The 11,202-nt window shown below is 53.2% G+C and overlaps 4 protein-coding genes across 4 annotated transcripts; all 4 read left to right on the top strand.

Moving 5' to 3' along the window:
* Positions 1–145: 145 nt before the first annotated feature.
* DSM5745_08414 (Ammonium transporter) lies at positions 146–1,782 on the top strand (the record flags this gene model as incomplete). Its single annotated transcript, XM_026750430.1, has 5 exons — positions 146–154; positions 218–432; positions 491–671; positions 717–1,037; positions 1,090–1,782. The coding sequence occupies 5 exons, from the start codon at positions 146–148 to the stop codon at positions 1,780–1,782; spliced, it is 1,419 nt and encodes a 472-aa protein (XP_026601434.1).
* A 935-nt stretch (positions 1,783–2,717) lies between these two features.
* On the top strand, positions 2,718–5,018 carry DSM5745_08413 (putative nucleoside diphosphatase (Ynd1); the record flags this gene model as incomplete). Its single annotated transcript, XM_026750429.1, has 4 exons — positions 2,718–2,727; positions 2,785–2,819; positions 2,869–2,995; positions 3,049–5,018. 4 exons carry the CDS (start codon positions 2,718–2,720, stop codon positions 5,016–5,018), a joined length of 2,142 nt encoding a protein of 713 aa, XP_026601433.1.
* Positions 5,019–5,767: 749 nt separating this feature from the next.
* lea1 (U2 snRNP complex subunit LEA1) lies at positions 5,768–6,746 on the top strand (the record flags this gene model as incomplete). The annotated part of the gene is made up of 4 exons (XM_026750428.1): positions 5,768–5,846; positions 5,938–5,978; positions 6,039–6,299; positions 6,375–6,746. The coding sequence occupies 4 exons, from the start codon at positions 5,768–5,770 to the stop codon at positions 6,744–6,746; spliced, it is 753 nt and encodes a 250-aa protein (XP_026601432.1).
* A 769-nt stretch (positions 6,747–7,515) lies between these two features.
* DSM5745_08411 (uncharacterized protein) lies at positions 7,516–9,802 on the top strand (the record flags this gene model as incomplete). The annotated part of the gene is made up of 5 exons (XM_026750427.1): positions 7,516–8,056; positions 8,111–8,326; positions 8,599–9,021; positions 9,099–9,229; positions 9,281–9,802. The coding sequence occupies 5 exons, from the start codon at positions 7,516–7,518 to the stop codon at positions 9,800–9,802; spliced, it is 1,833 nt and encodes a 610-aa protein (XP_026601431.1).
* Positions 9,803–11,202: the final 1,400 nt, after the last annotated feature.

The following is an 11,202-nucleotide window of genomic DNA, read 5'->3' as shown; positions in this document are numbered from 1 at the left end:
GCCTTCTGGGCAAGGTTAAATTGCGGGCGAGTCCTTGTCGCGCAGGTCCCCAGTGAGCAGAAGAATCGCCTCCCAGCGTCACCAGCCGACGACCCGGTCCGCCTCATCTATAATTTTCGCGAGCCACGTTGATAGCACTGTCACCATGTCCACGGTAAGCCCATTCCCTCGACAACCTGATCTGCCAGGGCAGCCAGCTAACACTGCGGTTCATCAGCCCGAGTATGATCCCTCCATCCCTGATGGCGGAGACACCACGCAACTTGATGTGAACGCGCCGTTTGTTGGATTCGAGTTCCACTCGGTTTATATCGCCGCCTGTACCTTTATCGTTTATCTTATTCTTCCGGGGATCGGGCTTCTGTACAGCGGCTTGACGAGAAGAAAGTCTGCGATGACCTTCTTGTTCCAAGCGTTCTTAGTGCTGGCAGTGTGGGTCATGGCCTAGGTGGTCGAAACGCAATCGGAGTCAGAGGCTAATCCAAATCAGTACCACATTCCAATGGATGTTCTGGGGATATTCGCTCACCTACTCGAGAGATGGCGGTCCCTACATCGGGACGTTGAAGAACTTTGGGCTCATAGATGCCCTGGCAGCACCATCCCCTGGCTCTGCCGTACTCCCTGAAATCTTGTTCTGCCTGTACCAGCTCTTGTTCGGTTCCTGCACGGTGAGTTGTGTGCTGATCGAGACTGAACCATACTGACCACTACAGGTGATGATCCTGGTCGGCGGTGCGTTTGAACGGGGAGGTATCTTGGCGTCTCTTATTTTCGCCTTCGTCTGGGAGACCATTGTATACTGCCCTCTCGCAAGATGGACCTGGAGCAGCCATGGTTGGTTGTACAACCTTCCATCCATCGATTTCGCTGGAGGTGGTCCCGTCCATATTGCCTCGGGCTGCGGCGCGCTGGCGTACGCAGTTGTCCTCGGAAAGCGCAAAGGGTACCCGGATGCTTCCCTGAAACGGCCTCACAACACGACGTTGGTCTTTCTCGGTACCGTCTTAATCTGGACTGGCTGGCTCGGATTCAATGTATGCCTTGGCAGCTTTTCCTTGTTTATCATCTGGATCTAACCTGATACAGGGCGGTTCGACCCTCAACGCCAGCGTCCGCAGTTACATGGCCGTCATGAACACCAACATTGCAGGTTCCACGGGTATCCTGGGTTGGGTCCTGGTCGACATGATCCGAAACAAGGGCAAATTCTCCATGGTCGGAGCTTGCGAGGGTGCGATCGCTGGCCTTGTCGGTATTACCCCCTGTGCTGGGTGTGTGACAGTCTGGCTGGGTGCCCTTATTGGATTCCTGACCGGTATTGTCTGCTCGGCGTGCAAGAACCTCAACGAGTGGATCCGCGTCGACGAGGGAATGGACGTCTTTAAGCTCCACGGAGTCGGTGGCATGGTCGGCTCATTTTTGACCGGCATTTTCGCCGATCAGTACATTTCGGCCTTGGACGGCGGAACTCTCATTCCAGGAGCGATCAATGGCGAGGGTGTCCAGGTTGGCAAGCAGCTTGCCGAAATCTGCGCTATTTCCGCCTACTCGTTCGGCGTGACCTGGGTCATTCTCATGGTCATGAAGTACATTCCATTCCTGGGGCTGCGGGCGAATGAGGATGCCGAGATGGTTGGTCTGGACCGCTCATTCTTCGTGGACGAGCAGATCGGGGACTATTCCATGCTGGAAGGGATCAGCAGCTCGCCTCTGATAGGAGTGTCGAAAACATCATCGAGCGAGGTGCAGCCGGCGGAGACCGAGACTAAGACCGCGTAGGTTTTTATGACTTCTTGGATTCATGTGGTGTTGTTTGTCAAATAACATGTAATTGGTAATCCGTGGTTTGGTCAACCAAGAATGATGCATCATGTAGCCATCTGCAAGGACAGCTATAACCCCAGGGCCCTGAAGATCCCTGTGCGTGCGTCTGGTCTGGACCACGTATTCATTGCATTATATGCATTAATTCCGGTCTGATCGTTAGCTTGGCAAGACATCGGGTCCACTGCCGGACTGTGCACCAATGAAACACAATCCCTTTGCACGCCATCCCAGGAAGCTTGCGTCATCTACTCTATTAATATCAAGGGTCTGCCGTCGACAGCGAACGTCTGGAGGGAGAAGAAGGGGAATTGGATCTCTCACGTTTGGAATCTTGAGTGCACTCCTTGACTCTATCTTATTCCTGCATTTTCCTGCTTTGCGCATCTCAATTGCTCTGTGTCTGGACGGTCAAAGTGCCAGAGCTAAGACTCCGTAAGCGGTTTAGCGGCTTGGTGCTGCGGGCTGTCGCGTCCACTGCAACAGTCGCCATCATCCGCTCCCGTTATCGAAACGTTCCACTGTGCCATTTTCTGCCCCAAGTCTAGCCTCACCAGTCACCACCCTCCTCCCTTTTCTCCCTTTCCCCCACCCTCATCTCCCTTCCTGTCGTTTCAGCTGTCCCGCCCCCCGTCTCGTCTTCTTCGCTCGCGAAGCCATTCGTTTCTTCGACACTATTTCACCTCCTACTCGAGCGAAACCGCCACCCTCCAACCGTTCTTAGTACACGGACCTTCTGTCGCTATCAGGAACCCCGGATTTAGAGCGCCCCTCCGCAAGATCGGAATTCCTAGGCCTCTCCTCGCTTCCCGCGGTTGGCCTTCAGTGGCCATGCGAGTGATCTCGACCCTTTCCTGAGAACTGCAGATTTAGCTGGGATTTCCGCCCCCATGGGTAAATGTATGTCTTCTCCGTCGCGTTCCTGTCCGAGCCGATCTAACGAGTTGTTCTTCATAGGGCACTACGGTATCGTCCTAGATGCGGGATCATCTGTGAGCTTACTCTTCGGCCACTTGAAGCTCTTCCGCTAACACGGCGCAGGGGACCCGAGTTCATGTTTATCGGTGGTTGGACAATGCGATCGCGCTCAAAGAATCCGGCAAACATAACCTCAAGTCGCTTCCGGAAATCAAAACAAAGGCGGATTGGGTGAAGAAGATACATCCTGGTATGCTGGGGAGTGCCTCTACTGTGGTTTCAAAATCTGACAACGAGTGGTAGGAGTTTCTACATTCGCTGATCGACCGGAGGAAATTGGCCCTGAGCACCTCGCCGAACTTCTCGATTTCGCCCGCGAGATTGTTCCCGATGACGCAATCAAGGAGACGCCGATTTTCATGCTAGCCACTGCTGGGATGCGACTGGTGCCGGATGTGAAGCAGAAACTTTTGCTAGATCACGTCTGCTCTTACGCCCGCGAAAATTACGACTTCGCGCTCCCCGACTGCGACGTGCATATACAGGTCATTCCCGGCGTCACTGAAGGGTTGTACGGCTGGGTTGCCACGAACTATCTGCTCGGAAGCTTCGACTCGCCTGGTAACCACGATCATGGGAAAGACCACCATACCTACGGATTTCTCGACATGGGCGGAGCCTCTGCTCAAATTGCATTCGCCCCAAACGCGACCGAAAGCGAAAAGCATGCGAACGATCTGACTTTACTTCGACTGCGCAACATCGACGGATCTACTCAGGAACATCGAGTGTTTGTCACGTCATGGCTCGAATTTGGAGTACGGGAAGCCCGCCGGCGTTACTTGAGCGCTCTGCAAACTGCGCTTGGGGCCGATAATGTCAAGGAATTCCCCGACCCCTGTCTCCCGGCTGGACTCCGAACGACACTCGATGGGAAACCTCTGGAAGGAGCTGAGACGGAGCAATACCTTTTGGGAACCGGAAAGTTTGATGAGTGCCTGCGAGGGACATATCCGCTACTCGACAAGGACGCTCCATGCGAGGACCAACCTTGCCTACTCCACGGCATCCACGTACCGGCGATTGACTTCGACGTCAACCATTTTGTCGGCATCAGCGAGTACTGGCATACCACGCACGAAGTGTTTGAAATGGGACATACGGATAAGGCATACGACTTCAATACCTATCAACACCGCGTCGAGGAGTTTTGCTCACAGGATTGGGAGTCAATCGAGCGAGGTATTTCCGAACACAAGTGGGGAAAGAAACTCGATCAAGAAAAGGCCTACGAAGTTTGTTTCAAGGCGTCTTGGATTATCAATGTCTTGCACGACGGCATTGGCGTTCCACGAGTCGGCTTAGAACCCATGTCGACTTCTGGTGTCAACGGCACCAAAGAAGTTCTGGAACATGGGAAGCACAAGGGCTATCTAGACGCTTTCCAAGCCGTCAACAAAATAGATTCTACCGAAGTCAGCTGGACCCTAGGCAAGATGGTTCTTTATGCTGCATCTCAGGTTCCCGTGGAGTCCGCTGAAGCGCTGCCTGTTGGCTTTGGCAGCAACGTTGCCGGCGTTCCCAGTGATTTCCAGTACCCTAGCACCGGATTATTGCCGAATCTGGAGCCTCTTCATGGCGATTCATGGGAGGATGCGCTTTTTGAAGGCGGCTCGTCGCGCAGGATCCCAGGAATTATTCTCTTTGTTCTCATTGTCTTTCTAGCCCTGTTCTTCTTATGCGGCCGCACTCGGCGATTAAAGGTCTACCACAAGATCAACAACCTTTTCAGCTGTGGGCGCCCGGGCGGTTCGCGTTTGATCCAGCAACGGAAGCGCAAAGCATCCGCTCCTATCAAACCCTCGTTCTTCGGCCAAAGTACCCCGTCATATGAGCGTATCCTTGAAGAAGGGGCGCAGGACATTGAGCTTGCGGGCTCAGATTCCAGCCGCTCATCATATGACTACGTCTCGGATACCGATACCGCAGCCTTTCTGCCCCCGAAACGGACGCCTAGCTGGGGCCAGGGCAGTCCCGCACGCCTTCATTTCAACCAAGATAACTCATCCTCTGCAACGGTTGGACTCGGAATCAGCGCCCCGCCAGGAATCTCTACAATCGATAGAAGTGGCCTGGTCGTGAGGACGGAAAGCCGGGACCATCTGACCCCGATTGCATTGGGGCCGACAACGAACGGGCGCCGGTCCAGAGCACCCAGTCCATCGCGGTCCCACTCTCATAGGTCGCCCAGCGCGACACCACTACACGATTAATGTTAATGTTTGATATTGAGCAGTACTAGCATACCATCTGGCGTTCCCGGCATTGCTGAACATTTACCGCCACACAGAATGTTGTGGCTGGCGTTGATTTGCTTCATTATCCTATCCTCATGTACCCAGGCATCCACCATACATACCATATTGGCGCTCTTGATTTTCTGATCTCTTGGACTTGCACATTCTGGGACGCTGTGATGCCATGTCCATAGCAGTCATTATGTAAAGAATCATCCGCTCTATGCATGAGTCTAAGGCAACTGTTTATCACAATGAATTGAGCCATTGCTACATGTGTTTACGTGTCTATAACCAAGGATGGTACTAGAGTGGCCGAGCAGATAGTTATGCACTTTGACTAACGCTAAATTCTCAACCCATAATTGAATGCAGAATTGTCGGCGACGTCTCCGGGTCTGCGTGTCGGACGTGTCGGACGGTTGGCGGCGTCGGAGTCGTCGGCCGCTCCCACGATAAGTTTAAATATCTCCTACTCCGTGGTTTATAATGAATCAAACGCAGGTGGTCTAGATTTCAACTCGAAAGTAAATATACCTCAATTTGGCACGTGATAAATGTCCACCGCCCGGCAGAATATTCCAAGCTCTCCAGAAATCGACGCGAAGTCCGCTGCGAATTCAGACGAACCACAATTGCACCTCACATCTGCCTCGTTTAACTAGATTTGCTTGGCTTTCCCTCGTTACAACTTACCGTACATGATACTGTCATAAATCGCCATCATGCGCCTTACAGTCGAGCTGATCCAAAACTCCCTCTCCTACATCAACCCGCTCAAGGATCGCGAGCTAGATCTTCGAGGTGCGTTCCACACACAGTGCCTGAAAAGGACAGATACTACACTTTTGCATGAGCTGGATTGATATCGACCTTTGTCGTTGGAGTCGTTTAGGGCACAAGATCCCCGCTATTGAGAATTTGGGTATTGCAAAGGTACGCCGTTCGGCATTTTATCTCCGGCTGGGACGTCGATGTTAACGTTTAGGGCGACAGGACCAAGATGCGATCGATTTCACAGATAACGACATCTCATCGCTCGGCAACTTCCCGTTTTTCCCACGCCTGCGAACGCTTCTCCTCGCCAGGAACCGAGTCAGGCAGATTCAGTCGAACATTGCGAACTCCGTTCCGAGCTTGTCGACGCTTGTCTTGACGGCGAACAACATTGCCGAGCTGGCGGATTTGGATCCCCTGCGGAATCTGACGAAACTGACGCATTTGACTTTGTTGGAGAACCCGGTTACGAGGAAGGAGGTGAGCGGCCTTCTACGGCTACCTACTGCTATCTGCGGAGTTCTTGAGCAGTGAACTAACAAATCTGCGTGACAGTACTACCGCCTCTGGATAATCTGGCGCATCCCCAGCATCCGTTTCCTCGACTACCAGAAAGTAAAAGACGCCGAGCGCGCCAAGGCAGCAGAACTCTTCGGCACAGCGAAGGAGCCATCCGCACTCGCATCGAAGATCCTCGGCGTGAAATCACGTACCTTTGACGTTCCCTCCGGCGGCGCCGCAGACCAAGCGCCGTCCGAGAAGGGCCTGCGGGTGAAGTTGACCGATGCCGAGAGAAAGCGGATTGAGAAGATGATCAGGGAGGCGAAGAGTCTGCAGGAGATCACACGGTTGGAGAGGGAGCTCAATGAAGGGCGGATACCGGGGGGTGCGCTTGATGGGGGGGACGATGTTCAGATGCAGATGTGATGTGATGTGCTTCGAGAAGTGGTCGTCCACGGGGTAGACTTGATACCCTGTCCTTCTAGCTGTGGTGTGGGCTTCTGTCCGCGCTGGGTTTCGGATGTTGTACTATCTTGTTCTTGCTTGTTTATGGCGTTGAGTGATCTGGCATATCTTATGGTAGAACTTTACAATCTGCATTTATGGTTGTGATACCATCTTAGATCATGCCCAGTCATCTGGGCTTTGATGATTGATCCCTGTGAGCGGGAATACTGAATGAAAACGTAATTTATATCTTGAGCTGCTTGGAGGAGCGTTCGTCGTTGTGGGAGGTTGGCGAAGATAAATATATGTTCCCCAATCTCTTGCCTTGCTGGATAAACGTCAAGATGGCGATCAACATTTTGCTTGTTTCTGCTGAAGTCCTTATTGTTACATCTTATTTTATTCCTATTGAGGATGTATCTATCACCATCTATCTTTTACTAAACAACATATCCATGGCGTATGTTTATAGCAAGTCGATTAGGCAGGTCAACCGGTACGGTATCGATAAGATAAGCTCGACGTCATCTTCAAATCAGCGGGGGATCTTACGATACTTTCAACGTCAAGTCGACGCCAATTCCTCAGAAAACCAATCGAACAAGCTACGAAAGGTCTGCAAATATTCCAAAGAAGCTATACATACTCAGCTGATATCCTTTTGCAGTCAAGATATCCAGCATCGGCATATCTCACATAACCCTTCCACCCCGCACCGAACACCGCAGAACTTCACCATCCCCCAAAAATGGCACCCGCAGCAGCCCCCTGGCGCTCCCTCTTCCTGTCAAGCCTCGAAAAAAGCAAATCGTCCTCCTTTTCCCTAGCCTCAATAGCACATACATCCACCAACAAACCCGTCCCGCGCGCCCGCACCGTCGAATTCCGCGGCTTCTTCCCCAAGCCCGCCTCAACACTCCACCACTCCGGCATCGACGCGCTGAAGAACCAAGGCATCGGCCTGAACCCGGATATCTACGAGAGCGACCTCTTCTCCGTGACCACAGACGCGCGTATGAAGAAGATGGGGCAGCTGACGGAGTCGGACGAGGCCGTTGAGGGCGTGTTTTGGTTCGAGGAGGTCTCGGCGCAGTGGAGGGTTCGTGGGAGGGCGCTTGCCGTTGGGGATCCGGCGAATGGTGCGGATGAGATGGAGGCTAGGGAGAGGGTGCAGAAGGTCCTCAGGGTTAAGGGGGATGCGAATGCGAATGCCGAGGGGGATGTCAAGGAGTGGGAGTGGGATAGGCAGGTTGCGACGTATTTTGCCAATCACAGTCCTGTTATGAGAGGTCCGTTTCTGTCTGCTCGATGTTCGGGGTTGTGATGCTGATTTTCTGCTATAGGGACCTTTAAGAGTCCGCCTCCTGGCACGCCGCGCTCTGAGGCGCCGTCTGACCCGCGCCTTAAGCTGAATCAAAAGGTCGAAGATCTCAAGGATGAGGTTGCGAGGGCGAACTTCCGCGTTCTGCTCATTTTCCCGGAGGAGATGGAGAGGCTGGACTTTTCGAACCCGGACGATGTGCGGAGGACGAACTGGGCGCTTGTGGATGGCGAGAAGGGTGAGTGGAAGGAGACGGAGTTATGGCCTTGATTTGGCCGGGGTTAGGATGTGCTCCTGTTAGTTGTTGAGTCCCGGTTGCGCTTTCCTACTTTGTGTTTATGTACCGGGACTGCCGATTTCTTGAATCGTACGCTCTTGCAAGTTGTATCAACCTTTCCACCCATCACCCATCATTCCACGATATCGCCCAGTATCGTCAGAGCATTTATCCATTACTGAGATCTTTGGCTATTACTCATTCTTTCTTGAACGCCATTCATTCCCCAACAGCCACGCATTCCGACCGGATCAAGTCCACGATGGCCAGTGTAGCAACTGGTGCGGGAGGCAGCGGCGGCGGCGGCGGCGGCGGCGATTCACCAGGAGGGGATAAAGGGAAGGGAAAACTGGACAAAGTCGACACCGGCAACTCGGGCAGTGGGAAGAAGAAGCGTTCGAGAAAGCAAAAGGGTAAAGCGAAAATGCAATCGATCAAGGGTAAAGAGAAATTGGAATCGATGAGCGACGCAATCACCAGCTCCGGGACCGCCAGTGCAGGACTATCCAGCGGGGCCTTAGGTGGTGAGTCTTCCTTTTACAGCTACGAGAACGAAGCCAAAAACATGACTTACTCGGTTTCCCCAGTGCCAGCAACCAGTCCCGCTACGACGAGTCCCGCCGCAGGCTCAGTCCCCGTGGCGAGTGTCCTTAATTGTAGGATCAAACCCAGATTGCATCTCCGGCTGTAATTGAGCGTCCTCCAGGGCCAGGCTAACTTGGTATGTCTATAGCCGTGACAGAAACCCTGCAGAACCAGTGTCTTGCATCAACACCATCGAGTGGAAATTCTGGCAGCAATACGCCTGGTACTAGTTCCTTAAAGAGAAAGTCTGAAGAGCCGCAAGTCGCAAGAAAGCTGGTTGTTTATCCCCCTTTCACCACAGTTTTCGTTCCGTGAGCTGATTGTGGACAGAAAAATCCTGCGGACCTTGAGCACCAAGGGACAAGTCCCAGATCAGACCGCGCAGCTCGCCGAAGCGCCCAAGTAGCATCGTCCAGTCAGGAAACCGAACAGCAAGAACCGTCAACCGCACAGCAAGAACCGTCAACCGCGGAACAAATGGCACGGTCAGGACTGCCGAAGGGGCCTTGGGTAGTGCCGCCTCCGCCCCCTCGCGACCAGGGCCGAAAACTGAAACGAATGCCAACGGAAACAGGAAGCGCAAGTATAGGAGGCGCGAACAAGGGACCTGGAGAGAGTTCATCGTCAAGCAAACCAAAATCCTCGAGGTCACCGCAGACTGCAACGTCATCGGGAACGGTCCAGGGCCAAGTACTAAAGAAAGACGATTCGAGTTCCGAAGGCGACAGTATACTGAAGGGCTTCCCCCTTAGGCAATCACCACCGGACCAGGTAAACAAGACTCGGCCGATGAAACGGGATAGCGATGATGAGGATGGGCCTGGTGCTGGTGCTCCGCCAATTGCCGCCTAGAAGGTGCTGGGAGCCTTAGGTATACGGTAGCCATCTGAGTTTGAGGCTGGACTCACCGGCTGCTCGTCGGCACATGTTGAAGTTGGCCAGATGTTACGAGAATAGAGGTATACGCAGCTGTAAAGTCACCCTATATTTTAGCGGAAGAGCGGGCGAATGTCTGCAGGACAATGGAACTATTCTTTACAACACTTTCAGTTGTATACCTTGTAGTGCAAACTGCAATGCAGTGACCCCGGGATCTGTCGGGGATATGCAGGCGCAATGACTTGTAAGACGCGGACAGCAACCAAACCGTTACAGAGACATGTCTCTAGTACCACGGTGGAACTGATAAAAAAAGAAGTCGAGCGCAGACTTCCGGAAGCACTGCAGCCGTCTGGTGACTGTCGTGCATGGGGATACTCGGACAAACCGAGATAAGGCCATTGCAACCGTGTGCTCCGGCATATTCTCAACCAGCTCCAGAGAATGAAACCTACGAGTACTCAGTCGACGTCACAGCCCTCCTGCCGAGCCGGAGATTGGCGAAATCTCCTGTCAATCACTGGTATACGGTTTCATCGAAAGAGCCGAAAGTCGAAACAAGGAAAATGCGCCGCCACGAGTCTGATCTACCAGCCTACTCCGTACTCCGTAGTACACTCAGGCCTCCCGCGTGGCGGCGGCACATTGCGAGCACCGAGGCACGCAATCAATACTCCGACCAGATCTAGAGAATAGTACTCCGTAGTGGGGAGCGGATAGAGTAGACTACTGCCCGATCAAGCAGTCGACCTTGACTTTGACTTCTGTCACTCGGTGCCTCCCGCCGCCCGCGTGGATAGTGGGTTCAGACGAGAACACTCAACTCAAGATTCAGCCATGACGAGCTGGGGACCGGAGACCCAGACTGGCATGGGCCATGGCCAAGGCGAGCTGGCCCTTCTCCAATGAAGGCCCTGACTCGTGCGAGACGGATGCTAATGCCGGTCGACCGTTACGTGTCATGACTCCTTTGGGGAAGAGTAAGACGAGGCTGAATGACACTGGCTGGCAGGTGCTGTCAACGGAGAGCTCCGACCATTGGCGTCATGTCATGTCATGTCAGACTCACCGCGGTGCTGTGCTATGACTCGTGGTGCCCCAGGATTCGGGGTTTAATATATCGACACTAGAAACGGTTAGCCTGGCTCATGGCAGGGCCTGGGATTCGGATAGATTAGAATGATTTCATTTTCATGATATTGAGATTGAGGGGCCTTCTAGAAGGTCGACGTGCAATTAATATAATCTCGTTTAGCTCTGCATTTGCCTATTTGATCTTCGGCCGGTCCGATTTTGCCTCGTGGCATTATAGTTAGTGTTGGTGTTAGTGTCCACTGCCTAGCCTGCTGCTAGACGCATCGATTTGAAAGCCC

The sequence above is a fragment of the Aspergillus mulundensis genome (genome assembly GCF_003369625.1).
Source record: "Aspergillus mulundensis strain DSM 5745 chromosome Unknown scaffold_9, whole genome shotgun sequence".
NCBI lineage: Eukaryota > Fungi > Ascomycota > Eurotiomycetes > Eurotiales > Aspergillaceae > Aspergillus > Aspergillus mulundensis.
This window is presented reverse-complemented; position numbering and strand designations above follow the sequence as displayed.